The 14,999-nt window shown below is 42.8% G+C and overlaps 1 protein-coding gene across 1 annotated transcript in view; it reads left to right on the plus strand.

The window, feature by feature from the left end:
• The window catches only part of col4a3 (collagen, type IV, alpha 3), a 40,689-nt gene that overhangs the window by 20,343 nt on the left and 5,347 nt on the right, over window positions 1-14,999 (plus strand). The window contains exons 28-47 of the mRNA XM_085380639.1: window positions 493-597; window positions 803-897; window positions 2,594-2,744; window positions 2,968-3,081; window positions 3,165-3,332; window positions 3,800-3,889; window positions 3,979-4,113; window positions 4,339-4,437; window positions 4,839-4,928; window positions 5,038-5,177; window positions 6,273-6,399; window positions 6,986-7,066; window positions 7,154-7,255; window positions 8,608-8,655; window positions 8,745-8,930; window positions 9,179-9,309; window positions 11,219-11,291; window positions 13,544-13,615; window positions 13,688-13,813; window positions 14,034-14,132. Coding sequence (XP_085236765.1) covers window positions 493-597; window positions 803-897; window positions 2,594-2,744; window positions 2,968-3,081; window positions 3,165-3,332; window positions 3,800-3,889; window positions 3,979-4,113; window positions 4,339-4,437; window positions 4,839-4,928; window positions 5,038-5,177; window positions 6,273-6,399; window positions 6,986-7,066; window positions 7,154-7,255; window positions 8,608-8,655; window positions 8,745-8,930; window positions 9,179-9,309; window positions 11,219-11,291; window positions 13,544-13,615; window positions 13,688-13,813; window positions 14,034-14,132 — 2,232 coding nt within the window. The remainder of the gene's footprint in view (window positions 1-492; window positions 598-802; window positions 898-2,593; window positions 2,745-2,967; window positions 3,082-3,164; window positions 3,333-3,799; window positions 3,890-3,978; window positions 4,114-4,338; window positions 4,438-4,838; window positions 4,929-5,037; window positions 5,178-6,272; window positions 6,400-6,985; window positions 7,067-7,153; window positions 7,256-8,607; window positions 8,656-8,744; window positions 8,931-9,178; window positions 9,310-11,218; window positions 11,292-13,543; window positions 13,616-13,687; window positions 13,814-14,033; window positions 14,133-14,999) is intronic.

The following is a 14,999-nucleotide window of genomic DNA, read 5'->3' on the forward strand; positions in this document are numbered from 1 at the left end:
CCAAAACAGGAGAAATCTGCTCTCTCTTTCTAGTCCCTGTCAGGACTCTTGCTGCAGCATTTTGGATCAGCTGAAGGCTTTTCAGGGAGTTTTTAGGACTTCCTGATAATAATGAATTACAGTCGTCCAGCCTGGAAGTAATAAATGCATGAACTAGTTTTTCAGCGTCACTCTGAGACAGGATATTTCTAACTTTAGAGATGTTGCACAAATGGAAGAAAGCAGTCTTACATATTTGTTTAATATGTGCGTTGAAGGACATGTCCTGGTCAAAAATGACTCCAAGGTTCCTCACAGTGTTACTGGAGGCCAAGGTAATGCCATCCAGAGGAAGAATCTGCTTAGAGTTAGGTTGGCACGTGGCACTGAAGGAGATAACAGTGGATGAATTAGATGCGTAAATGTGGTTACAGCGTTTCAGAAAGAGCACATCACGCGATTCCACCTGCTGGAGATGCACACTCTGATTCACCTGTCCTCTGCTGGTCTCAGGTGCCGTGGGACCTAAAGGACCAAAAGGAGCTTGTGGTTCAAAGGGAGAAAAGGGAGATAAAGGATTTTCAGTCCAGGGACCTCCAGGCTTCCCAGGGGTCAAAGGTCAGTTCAGGAACAGTTTTTACATGAACTAATCTTGAATTATTCTGAATGTTGAGAATGAACCTCCTTCCTAACCCTAACTCTATGTTTTACAGTTTAGCAAAGAAACAAACAAAAACCATGATGTCATAGAGTTAGATGCTCTGAGCTCACAGGGTTACAACAGCTATCATCATTTTAGTGAACAACTTCTATATTATCTCAGGAGTGAAGGGTTTCCCAGGAGCCCCCGGTCTACCTAGCTTTGGCATTAAAGGACGAGCAGGACCATCAGGACCTCCTGGGATGCCGGGACCAAAGGTAACTCAATCAAACAGAAAGTTGTTATCATAAACAAACATCCTCAGCAAACTGTGTGATCCAAACACAACACAGCTGGTGAGAGATAAAGACAACTCCAGGGCAACAGTGCTAATCGTCACAACACTTTTTTAACAAAACCCATAAAGGTACCAAAAAGTGGTTGTTGTCATCACCAGTGACCACTGAGACCTCAGGTTGGTTGTTCTCCAAAGTTTTGGCAGTTGGAGGACAAATTAAAAGCATAGAGTCAGGGAAACGTTATCTGAAGTGATTTTGTGAGTTTGCCACTAACAAAGAAATGATCCGTCTATAGTTTCAATGGTAGGTTTATTTGAACAGTGAGAGAAGGCAGAAAAATGAATTTCAAAAAAGTTATAAGTTAATTTGCATTTTCATGAAGGAAATATTTGGAAGTATTTGAACCCTCTATAAACCAGTAAGATTTCTGGCTCCCAGGTGTATTTTATACACTGGGAGCCTCAACTTGTTACCTGTATGAAAGACAGCTGCCCGTAGAAGCAATCAATCTATCCAAACTCTGCAGCATGGCCAAGACCAAAGAGCTTTCCAAGGATTTCAGGGACAAGATTGTGGACCTAGACAAGGCTGGACTGGGCTACAAAACCACCACAAAGCAGCTGAGTTAGAAGGTGACAATACTTGGTGCGATTATTCGCAAATGGAAGAACCATAAAATAACTGCCTCAGTCTCGAGGTCCACGCAACATCTCACCACGTGGAGTTTCAATGATAATTAGAAGCTTGTGGAACCAGCCCAGAACCACCTCGAAGAAAACAGTTGGTAGAAAGGACCGAAATCCTGCAGTGTCTTCAAGGTCGCCCTGCTGGAGAACGCACACACAGGCCTGTTTGAAGCCACTGAATATCTCAGTGATTCAGAGGAGGCGGGTGAAAGCATTGTGGTCAGATGAGACCAAATTCAAGCTCTTTGGCATCAACTCAACTCTCCGTGTCTGACGGGTCGTTTCTTCGTCACTGGACAAACTTATAAAATCAGCAGGGGTTCAAATATGTTTTCCCTGACGGTACTTCCCATGTTTATGTGCAGGGTGTAACGTGGACCTCAGAGGGTAAAGTTCCCAACATAAAAATCATAAACAGATGATGGGTCAGCAGCTAATCCCCAAACAAACATTCAATTCAAGGCAGACGTGTCACTCATACGTTGTCTTATGTGGGTTACATATACACACACCAACACAGTAAGGAAGATTACGTTTAATATGAATTCAGTAAGAATGATCATTTTGATTTATATCCATTGATGGGAAAACAAGCTAAATCTCACTTGCACTCTGGTGGTCAAGGGCGGTCAGCACAGCCGTGGAGAAGTAACAACACCAGAACTGATGCTACGGTTTAGCAAGGAAGACGGCGTCAGCGTGGAGACTCTGAACAGAGACCAGTGATTTGAATAAGCAACAGTACTGCTGTCATCGTGTCAGGAAGCTGGTTTTCTGACGTTTGTAATGAACTATTATCTGTCGCGTGTTGGTTTGTTGGGCGTTCAGACTAATTCAGCTCACGCTTATTAAGAGCTGATTAAATAACTTCTTTATAAGGTGAATATATCAGAAGAAGATCAGAAGATTATATGAATCATTGTTTGTTTGCCAACTGGTTAGAAATGTCATTTACTGGTTTCCTGTCCTGCTGCTCTCTGTGGTCTCAGGGGGAAAAGGGTTTTGGTTTTCCAGGCTCAAGCGGTCAGTCAGGACTTCAGGGAGAAGATGGCTCTGTAGGACCTCCAGGTGACCCTGGACCTCAAGGAATAAATGGAGAGCCAGGACCACCAGGACAAGCTGGTCTGCCAGGATCCAAAGGTAGTTAACCCATGAAGTGATCCAACTCGAACTGGTTAGCAACAAATTATGTTTCACAGCAAGATCAAGAGGAACTGTCCGTAGATGATTCTCTGTGGTTCTCTAAGAAACGGGAAAATACTCAAATGAATGTCCAGAGCCAGTTATTATGCTGTAGGGTAACCTCCAAAAAAGAAATACAGTCAGTTCATTTACACCTAAACTGAGGTGAAGTATTTCTCAGGTCACAGAGGTCTGTGTGGTGCAGCTGGTCCCATTGGTGCTATTGGAATCTGTATACCTGGACCTCCTGGACCTGATGGAGAGCCAGGACCGACGGGCTTCACTGGATTTCCAGGTATCACATCTGACAGCTAGTCTGGGTAGAGTTGACGTCACCAAACAGAAACAGATTTGCTCTGATACTGTCCTGTCCTTTAGGGTGCCGAGGCCCAAAAGGTTTGAAGGGAGATGCTGGGCGGCCTGGCACAGGAGTGTTGGGGATTCAGGGGCCATCTGGGTCCAAAGGGGATGCTGGAAAACCAGGACCTATAGGAGCGATGGGACCACAAGGTCAGAGAGGTAGTGATGGGGAGCCAGGAAGCCCAGGTGAGGAGGCATAACCTGTGTTGCTCGGTTCTATCTGTGATATGAGTGTTTCTGGGTGAGTTCAAACTTTCTGACAGATTCATGGTGCATGTTTCAAGTTTAGTTTAGTGTCTTTTGTCAGTGAAAAGTTTGATGGGAAAAAGTAGTTTAAAGATGGACTAAAACTACATTTTTGATCTCCACCTATACCAGAGTGCTGGTGACCCGCTGAAGGGTAGGGTTAGATTCAGAAAGCAGACGATGTTCCCTTTACAACGAATCGTTTTAGCCTCACAGTTCAGTTTTCATAGCGTCTTTATTTGAGTATGTCCCATTGGTAAAAAACTCTAACCCATGAACCTTGTGCATGTTTAGACTGGTAGTAAAGTTTTTGATTGTTAATATAAATGAAACAATAGTGTAAAGATAGATGTTTGGGCAAATGAAACAATATTGAATAACAATATCAACATATGTTTGTTTTTTAGGGATCAGAGGGGACGTTGGTCCTCCGGGACCACCTGGGATTCCAGGGGATGACGGGAAACCAGGAGAGCCTGGACGACCAGGACCAACAGGTTTCATTTAGCCACCGGCGAGTCGGTTATTTTCACCAAAAGTCTGTCTGTCTGTCTGTCTGACCCTTCTCTGTTGCTCTGCCTCTCAGGCCAGACGGGTGCAAATGGGTTCTGTGGCTCTCAGGGGGCTCCGGGGCCTCGGGGGGACCAAGGAGAAACTGGACCAAAAGGACTTCAGACAAACATTGAGATCGTTGGAGAGCCTGGAGAGAAAGGTTTAGCAGGTAATCTGTTCTGTTCTACTGAGCATCACTCTTTAGTGTTGAAATGTTATTTATGGTGTTACGATCTCTGAGTGGTTAGCTGAGTTTACAACACTAACCTGCAAACACTAACACGAGTACTGCTACAGCTCACTGATTAACACATTTGCTGTATATGATTTCTTTAATTTGTCAGATGATGTGCCTTCATTACACTGACCTGACTTCTTCCTTTCTTACTGTCAGGGCTCAGAGGCCTCACTGGTGATAAAGGAGACAAGGGCTTCTCCGGGCCACGAGGCCAAGATGGAACCAAGGGTCGAACTGGGAACTGTGGGCCTCAAGGTGAACTGTCATGTTAGGAAGTTTGTGAGCGTTGCAAACAAAGTGTATTCTCTCTGTAATTCCTTTGTATCTGAAAGAGAGAGGGGTTAGGTTAGGGTTAACCCCGACCCTAACAAGGTGATCTCGAGTTGCCCAAAATGAGCATCCAGTCAATCATCACCAGCTTTAACACTGACTGCTGGAACCACTAAGCCTAAATCTTCTCTTCCAACACTGTGTGGGAGCCCGTGAAGGATATGCACCTCACTCTGTGTTCCAAAAATGGTTTTTAACATGACACTCATGCTGGCATGTTGTCGCTCCCTGTCATGCAGTCTTGAAATGTGAAGCCGTGTCAGACACCAAAGAAAGATTCTTCTGATTCTGCATGACTATCAACAACAACTGTGTGTGTTTATCAGGACTTCCTGGTGACCCTGGTAGAGATGGAAGCAAAGGTCCTCCTGGTAGCTGTGGACCCCGTGGTGACAAAGGAAAAATAGGGGCACCGGGTAACGTCCCCCTGCCTGAGTGAAGAAACATAAACCATCTATTTTTCTGTTGCAGTGTTTCTCAGTTTTAATTAGGAAAGGAGAGGAAAACATGATATTCTCTCTCCAGGTTTGAAGGGTCAGAAAGGTTGTGCTGGACGCTGTGGTCCTCCCGGTGCAGTTGGAAGTCAAGGATACGATGGACCTAAAGGGTGTAAAGGAGAACCTAGTCCACCTGGACCAGGATCTAAAGGATATCCAGGAGATAAGGTGCATATAATTTGAAGTTCATATGATATTGGTTATAGTATAAAATATTTTCCTCATAAAGCCGTTTATGATGGCAGTTGTTCTTATCCCAGGTAAGTGCAGGGTTCGCTGCAGTGGGCGTCTTCAACTGAAACGATCATACACATCTTATTATTCATGCACTGCATTTCTTCCTTAACCTCCTGGGACCCGGGTCCACATATGTGGACATTACACAACATTAGACCACAACAAACATGTTTCTCTGCATGAGCTCGATGTCCACTTACCAGGACGTTATGCTGCCACTGTTCTATCAAAATTTGAAATGTCCTCAGATGTGGAGCTAATTTTTCTCAGAAAGTTTAGGAAAATTAGGGAAAAAAAATCTGGTGATTCTTTGTTTTTACGTTCATCAGGTCCCAATCAGCCCAAATATCAAACAGAAATTAAAATTATGCCATGGAAGAGTTCAGGTCTGACGAGGTTGGTCGCGCCACTGCTTCATTAGGCTCGCTGCTTCAGGATCGCAGCGTGTCTGGCCCATTGCTACGAGCCGGTCGGTCCCAGTGCTGGTGGGGGTCGGGCCATGCCAGGGCTGCCCCTTGACGCTGATTGTGGTCATAGTTTTTAGAGACGCGACCCATAATTAGACGTTAATTATAGAACTCAAAAACAAATCTGGGGCATTACTCCAAAACCAGCTGAGAGTGGTAATTTATGCTTTTCATCATTAATGTGAAAGTTTTTAATAGTCTGTTTCTGTCATTAAGGTATTCCAACATGTACAAGTTAGCCTGTATGTTAAGCACATAAGCAGGTCATTTACTCTTGAATCCTGAAGACTAACATAAAAAATAAACTTTGGTTTTGTTTGTGTTTCACCTCAGCGGCCTAGAAACTGTACACACACAGAGGAGACAATGAGCGGCTAAAAAACAATCAGTGTTTTCATATCCAGTATTTTACAGAATTGATTGGCTGATTCTCTTTAGGAAAATCCATACAAAAAGCAAATTATAAGCGTTTAAAAAAACCCCACCCCTACAAAGCTGACATATTTATGTATTTATCATTGGGATAATACTTGCCAGAGTGAATGATCTGTCCTTTCAGGGAAGTCCAGGATTTCCAGGACCTCCAGGTAGTAAGGGACCACCAGGAAACAATGGATTGTTCGGTCCCCCAGGAGTCAGTGGCCCCTGTGGCCCTATAGGACCCACTGGACTACCTGGTAGCAAAGGTGTGATTCATGGATGGAGAGATGGAGAGATCCACATAGAAATTCTTGAGTCACTTTTTAAATAAAGTGTTCTAAAAGACATGCATACATACATGCATACATGCATGCATGCATGTATGTATGCATGTATACATGCAGGCATGTATGTCTTTTAGAACACTTTATTAAAAATGCATGCATGCATGTATGTATGTATGTATGTATGTATGTATGTATGTATGTATGTATGTATGTATGTATGCATGTATGTATGCATGTATGTATGTATGTATGTATGTATGTATGTATGTATGTATGTATGTATGTATGCATGCATGTATGTATGTATGCATGCATGCATGCATACATACATGCATGCATGCATGCATACATGCATGCATGCATGTATGTCTTTTAGAACACTTTATTAAAAATGCGTATACATGTATGTATGCATGTATCCATGCATGTATGTATGTATGTCTTTTAGAACACTATTAAAAATGCATGCATGCATGTATGTATGCATGTATACATGCATACATGCATACATGCATACATGCATACATTACTAAAAGCTACATCAAACCCTGACTGTTTGTTTCAGGTCCTCCTGGGTCCACTGGTGAAAAAGGTTGTGATGGTCCTAAAGGAAAACCTGGCTGTCCAGGTCCCCCTGGCCTCAAAGGTACATCAGCAGTGTTCCAATATACACTTTGCTGTCTGTTTTTATTGCCTTAAGCCGAAGAACAGACCACTATGTCTTCATATTTAGGTAACACTGGGCCACCTGGAGTTTCTGGCCCATCTGGTCCAAGAGGAAATCAGGGACAGGATGGGATACCTGGACCTCCTGGAGAGAAAGGAGCGATGGGAGGTAGGGGAAATTTTACCCTGCCACCTCCACACAGGCGCCAGACCCAAATGCACAGCAGGTTATTCAAGAAAACGGCACTTTCACTGAAGCAAAGAATGCAAAACATGAGCGAAACCATGAACAGAAAGCAACACAAAGAAAATAAACATGGAAGAAGACTGTTATCCAATGAGAACACAAGAGGACAAAGACAGAGACAAATGAGAGAGCAGCAAACCCAGAAGGAACCAAATCCACAGGAATGAATAGAAATGATGAACCAAAACACAGGATAGTAAAACACACTCATTACTAGAAAACCCATCAAAAAACAAGAATAAAAAAGTTCTACAAATTAATTTGAGAATTGTAGGAAAATAGATGGTGAATAATTTCTTTATTACTATTCCAACCCTTTATAGTTTTGTTAATACTGGCAGTTGTTATATTTGATATAGGCCATCCAATTAAGGTAAATGTCATGTTTTAGTCTTTATAATCTGATGAGGAAGATTTTATTTCAATTATGGTTGTTTTATTTTTCAGTTTGCCCCCTGACAGATTGAAACCTTAACATGGTCAGGCGGGTTTGCATGCCTCAGTGACACTAAGAGCTACGTTGGTCAGATTTTAGGGTGGAGACCTGACAAAGTGCATACATGACAAAAACAGTTATCCAGAGCAGCGTGCCCAACCCGCGGGACATGGAACGGTACGGCCCGTGAGTCGTTTGGTACGGGCCCGCAAGAGTTGAGGCTTTGGTGTGAAATTTATGGTTTTTATCGTTAACTTGGTTTCCCTGGTTCTTTTCCCGTGTTGTAGTTGTGCGTCTTATTTTGAAAGAAATATTTATGCATTACCATAGCAACCAGAGAGCATTAAAGGGCAGACAGGAGGACGTTACTCTTAGTGTTGTTGGCACATTTCAGGAGGACGCTGCTAATAAAGTTACACAGTTACACAGTGAATTCACGTTTATTAGTATTTTTACAAAACAGCAGTTTTTGTCTCGTCGTTTTATTTTGTTGTGTTTATCTGCGACACCTTAAAGGCCGGTCCATGAAAATACTGTCTGACATTAAACCGTCCGTGGTGCAGAAAAGGTTGGACCGATGACCTAGAGCACCCCACAACCACCCCCACCACTTTCCTTCCTCTGTTGCCACCATTTGCCCCCTTTACATTTCTATCTGCCCCCTCATATATGCCCGTCTAGAACCGGCCCTGGAATGAACTTTTAACAAAACCCCCAAAACTCAGAGACCAGAATCCAGGGACCAGACCTCAGAGATAGTAAACAGTCATACCTTTAATTCTCACAGAATCAAACGCATCAGTTTCGGTGTTACTTCCTAACCTGTTTCTTTTCCCAGCATCTAAGCCTGGACCTCCGGGACGAGATGGAGAGAAAGGTCCACCTGGTGAGTCCTGTCATCAAATCCTGTGTTTAGTGTTCAGTCAGAGCTAAAGAAGAAGAAAAACACGGTGCTGTCTCCTCTGGTCTCTTCAGGGTGTACCGGGGAGAAGGGTCCTCCCGGTCCCCTTGGACCTCCTGGGCCATTTGGTCCAACAGGAAATCCAGGCTGCCCCGGACCTCCTGGACCACCTGGCCCTCCCGGTCTTCCTGGTACGGAAGGAGTCTGCTTTCCAGGAGGCAAGGGTGGAATAGGACCGGCTGGATGTCGAGGACCAAAAGGTGATGAGACACATTAGAAGTCTCGTCAGGGAAATGATTTAGAGGCTACTGTGGGGGATTTAGCATTTTTTTCTGTGTTTGAGAGTTGCATTTTCTTCAAGTGCGACTAATTAGATGCAGCTATAGTTTCCCACAGTGTGGAGAGACAAACATACTCAGAAGTGCTAGATTTGCAGAGGACTTTCAGGATGTCTGCACTTCCCAGATTACTAAACTTGGTGTAAACAACATCTTCTGTCCTTTTGTAGGTCCACCTGGCTGTAAGGGCCCTCCTGGTCCTCCAGGTCCTGGTTTCAAAGGGGATAAGGGATGTAAAGGAACACCAGGTATCGCAGGAAAACCTGGTTCCAATGGAGACAGTGGTCCAAAAGGCCAGCTGGTCAGTACACAGAAACATTACGGGAAGCAGTTCGTTCAGAATCTGTTTGTCAGCAGTCTAGTGTCCAAATCTGTGTGATGCTAGATACCAAAGGGAGCTCGAGCTGCTTTCATTTGGGCTAAAATCAGGTGATACAAACTGTGAGAATCAGTAAAAACGTTATAATCACCACAAACACGAGTACCTGGGTTCACTCAGCATTTAACCTTGACATTCATTTTTAGCACTCAAGATCCAAATTGACCTTAAAAACATTCAAGAAACCATATCAAGTGATATATGAAAGTGCACAGAGAGAGCTGTACGACACATTTTTAACATTTTTTCAATGTAATGTCCTCTGGCATCACCATGACGTCGTAAAGTTTCACAAAATCACATGCTGCATGAATACAGTTTAACATCTGTGTTAAAGCTGTTTTTAAAGCTTATAGCCAGGCCAAAGGTTTCAGCCAGTTCTGTTCCAATCATGTGGGTACAGGTAATAACTAGGGGTGCAACAATACTCGTATCGATATTGAACAGTTCGATACAGTGCTTTCGGTTCGGTACGCGATTCGGACAATACAAAATTTTAAATTTATTTTATCAACTTTTCTTCTGACGATGCTGTCTTTGTTGAGAGCTCAGTGAATCTGCGTTCGACTACTCTGCCTAGGCTGCACTGTCGAGCACAGATCCACTGAGCGCAGCGCAAGCTAGCAAGACAGAAGCTAAGCTCATTGCAACATGGCAAACTGAACCTCCCCCACCCTCATTCAGATCTGGCCTTTGGAACTATTTTGGTCTTCATGTGACGACAGTATGTCACATGAAGACCAAAGGTGGTGTTATGCCGGATGTGCCACGCAATGCTCAATTACATGGGTGGGAACTAGTGCGTTAGCGCAGTTAGCTCGTTAACGTGTTGACGCCGTCTAGCCCCACGCACGGGGCGATCCGCGGTAGCTCGTTAACGGAGATTTGCCGTGTTGTGGCGTTAACGTCATTTCAGATTAACGCTGACAGCACTAGTGGGAACACAACGAATATGACTGCACATTTACTCCGACATCATCCTAGTGCAAAGACAAGTGGAAGCAGACAAAAACAACAAGCACGCATGCTACTAACTTTAGCCGAGTCATTTAGACAGCCGTTAGCACATGATTCTCCTTATGGGGACCTGATATGTTTAATATGCTGCTGAGAATATAGCCCAGAAGAAGCGTATAGTAGAGCTTTTATTTTGGAAAGAGACATTTCTCTGTAATAAACTCTCTTTTCCAAAGATGAGGGATTCCTCAATCAGATAGATTTATTTTTTTATTACTTTGTTGTTTCAGCAACATTAAATTTAAAAACTGTACTTTTGATTTAAAATATATATTTATAATTTTAATAAATGACAAATTAAAAAGGCATGAACATTTTTTTTGTATCGAAAAAATATCGAACCGTGACACCAAAGTATCGAAACGAACCGTGAATTTTGTGTATCGTTGCACCCCTAGTAATAACATACAATCTTATTATGCAGCGCTTCATGGTCATAGGTCAGATGTTTTTAGTATAGCCCTTTCTTCAGGGGGACCCATGCTAATGCCTGTTATAAATGAGGAGTTAGCTAGCTAGCATACCACATGCTTGTTTTTTGAATAGTTTATTACCCTAAATTTACATTTAATCAACAAATCAGAAGTCAGGGACACGCCCACGACAAATGGAAACGCAGTTTGAAGTGTTCTCAGTCCACCCCATCTTTAACAGCTCGCTGAGGCTGACTGTTACCAAGCAGAGACTGCCCCCATGTGGGGTTTTCTAGCACTGCACTACAAAGAATTCAAATTCAACTTGTCTATATCAAACAGAGTAAGGAGTGTTAATATGACAGTATTAAAAACCATCAGCTGCTTTTGTGGTTTTACAGGGTGCATGTGGCCCACCAGGCTCACAAGGACCCAGAGGCAGGAAGGGCGATGTAGGTGTCAGAGGACCTGTTGGTAAGGACTGAAATAATAATCACTCCACGTTTGCTGTTTGCAGCTTCACAATGCTGTTTCATTTCATGTCCTCAGAGTGTGCATATATCTATGGAATTATATTTATGTCATAACAAATGTGCAAGTAAAAAATAATTTTAGCAAATAATTTCATTTCATGGGTGCAATTAAATTCCTCGCATGTAAATGCTCAACGCGTAGCAGCTGTGCGCACAGAGAAGTTATCTCAAAACTTCTTTTATGATAAATGATTTGCTCTGATTATTTTTTAGCTCGTGCTTTTATTAAGACGTAAATATAATTCCACATATATCCCAGAATGAATGTGACATTAACCACAGCTGTAGGTTTTACAGCTGCCCTTTCACCACATTAAAGTAACTGTTTAGACTTTTTCATTTTTGGATGTTTAGCCTTCCGTCTACTTTCAGTCAGTGTCCACAGTTATCATCTGGGCAAGAACAGCTTGGCAGCATAAGATGAGATCAGGTAGGATAAGATAACCTTTATTAGTCCCACACTTGGGAAATTTGTTGTGTCACAGCAGAAAGTGGCCACTGCAAAGTTACAGCAGCAAAAATTAAGAAAACACTGGAACAGGATAAGATAATAAGAATAAGATGGTGTACACAATACAACAGAATAAAATGCAACATTGTCAGAAAACACTGTGGATATGAGATACTCCTGACAACCTGACATCTTCACTTTAACAAAGTTTTTCTGCTTTTTCTTCTTCTTATATTTACATGTTCAAAATAAACTCTATTCTTTTGTATGCTATGTCTTCTAATGATGCTGCCTAAGGGAAGCATGTATAATGTAAACAGAATTGGTCCTAGCACTGAACCCTGTGGAACTCCATAATTAACCTCAGTGTGTGAAGAGGACTCTCCATTTACATGCACAAACTGGAGTCTGTTAGATATGATACAAACCCCTTCCTGTAGAAAGAACAGAAAGTTGCAGTTCCTTCTGTAGGAAGTGGGTTGTTTAAATTCACACAACACTCGCGCACCAGTTTGCTGATGATACCACTGTGGTAGGTCGTATCTCTGACAGCAACAAATCTGCATACCAGAATGAGGAAGAAGAGTTGGTGCATGGACACCAATCTGGCACTGATGTTATTCAACTCTTAAATATGCGCTGAACATCGTGTTAATTCAGTTTATGATTCTAGAATCTGAAAGTTAAATGCACTTTAACCTCCGTGTATGGATCATGCATTTGCAAAATGAATTGAACCTCCTGCACCGCTGACTGTTCCCCTCTGGACTCTTCCTCATTGCACTGAAAAGTACTTTAAAGATCACTGCTCTACTTTTATAGGCTCGTCAGTTACATCCTGTATTCATGTCTGCTGTGTGTGGATCTGTCTTGTGGTATATGCAACCACACCAAGAATAATTCAACAATCAACTGTATTGCAGAAATACTTAGGTCAGGTTCTTTCTATGCAATGACTGAAGGGTTTGGAAGGTTACAGTGTTCTGACAAACCATCCTACTTTGGCAAAACGTCCTACCGTAAGTAGTTTATGCACATTTCTGCTGTCAGAGTAATTGCAGCACAAATTTCAGTAGGTATGACGGTTTGCCACTTAACGTTGCCCATCAGAGTATGCTTGTAGCTCATATTCATAAAGCCAGGACGGTTTGCCACTTCATTTTACCCGTTAAAGTATGCTTGTAGCTGTTATTCACAAAGGTGGGATGGTTTGCCACTGAATTTCGTGTTGTGTGCATACACAGACACGACGGGTAGGATGGTTTGTCAGGTAGGATGGATTCCCAGTACAACGGCACTGGTTTTAAAGGGGTTTCCAGTTACCTCCTAAGTTCAGTCCATCAGAGATTTCCCACATCCTGAGATATGTCCACATTAGTTTTATTAAATGTAGTTAAGCTAAAGGTGATTTGTGTATCTTATAATAAACAAAATGACATCATCAGCATACGGTGATAGTTTAGTCCGTCTGATATTTCTTTAATTTCTCAGATTGAAACATACAGTCATAGCAAGAGGTTCAGCAAACAGGCCTTTTTATTTCATGCAAGCAAAGTCTGCTTCGGTTAAATGGTCAACAGAAGCTGTGATGGGAAGAGAAAGCGCACCTTATTGTACCAAAACTCTGTCCCTTATCTATCTGTGTGCTAATGCTCTCTTATATATTCATGTTATTAAAAGATCTAATATTGATATCTGAAGGTGAAGCGATTAATAGAGCTGCTCTTCGTTTGTGTTTTGAGGGATGAATGGGAACAAAGGCCCGCCGGGTGGATGCGGCGTACCAGGACCTCAGGGCTGTCCTGGACAAAAAGGTAACACACAGAAACACACACCTGCATGGTGACACATGTATTGTATGTAATACTGAATGTTACTTCTTGCAGGAACAAAGGGGCTAAATGCAACCAGACAGTTACTGTTGTTTCCCGGAGACAAAGGCTCACCTGGAGAGCCAGGGCCCTGTGGGGAAAAAGGATTTCCAGGTTCCCCTGGGAATCATGGCCCCAAAGGTGAGTGTGGAAAAAGTTGGAGGAGATCTGCAACTTCTGGTGCCTGCAAACCCGGCCTGGTCAGTCACACTAGCTTAATTAAAAACAAAGGAATAAAACTGGGGGAAACTTGTGGGGGTGTTCCATGATCCTGGAGAGTCCTGAGAGATCCAGAGGACACAAGCTTCAGGTACGAGCAGTGAAAGTGTGAACTGAAGCAATGTTGTGTTTGTGGCTGCAGGTATGAAGGGTCACTGTGGGAACGCGGGTAAAAAAGGACAAACTGGAGGCCCTGGGATAAAAGGACAAAAGGGAGATGGAGGAGTGCCCGGAACAAGAGGTAAGAAATGTCCGACATTAACACTGAACACAAGTTTAATGCTAGAAATACTCAAAATGCTGCAGAGTGAATGTGAGTGTGAAGAGTTTGTGGCATAAAACAACATTTTTCAGCAATAATTCAACTGGAAAGAATCCTGATGTTTTCTACACTGAATGGACTTTCTTGATGTTGTTTCACTCGCTGATCCTGTTACGCAGCTGTGGTTTGTGTCACTCGGTGAACTTTCACACAGTTCTTCATTGTATATGTTTTACAAGTCACACATATAAGACGAGCAAATCGTTCATTTGAACTTCAAGACCTTGGTGGATGTAGTAGATGGTTAACATGACCCCACTCTACCCTTCCACAGCGTTTTGTCAAAATTCAGAATTAGCCGCAAACAGCGATGGGCAGTAACGCGTTACTGTAATCCGATTACTTTTTTCAAGTAACAAGTAAAGTAAGGGATTACTATTGCAAAAACGGTAATTAGATTACTGTTACTTTCCCGTAGGAACGCTGCGTTACTGCGTTACTAAAACCGTGATTTTTTGCGAGAATGTCTCATGACAGTGACGTAAGCGAGTGCGACGTTCGTGACAACAGCTGTGTGCAGATCAACAATGGATCACATATCGAGTGCAGAGAGAGTATGAGTGTGCAGCGTTTAAAGCGTGGAAGTACTGACCTTACTTTGAGTTTGATTCCATAAAAAGTGACAAAAACATTAGTGTCCGCTGTGCGTGGGAAGAAAACTTCTTTTTACAGTGAAAAAACCCCTAAACTTCCAAACAAGCACCGAGTAGCTACGACGTAATGGGAAACTCACAGAGAAACTCGCGGATTCTTCCACTGACCGCGGCACACCTGCACCAGGGTAAA

The sequence above is a fragment of the Rhamphochromis longiceps genome, linkage group LG14, assembly GCF_057381845.1.
Source record: "Rhamphochromis longiceps isolate RC_006_pf linkage group LG14, R_longiceps_female_GT1.1, whole genome shotgun sequence".
Classification (NCBI taxonomy): Eukaryota; Metazoa; Chordata; class Actinopteri; order Cichliformes; family Cichlidae; genus Rhamphochromis; species Rhamphochromis longiceps.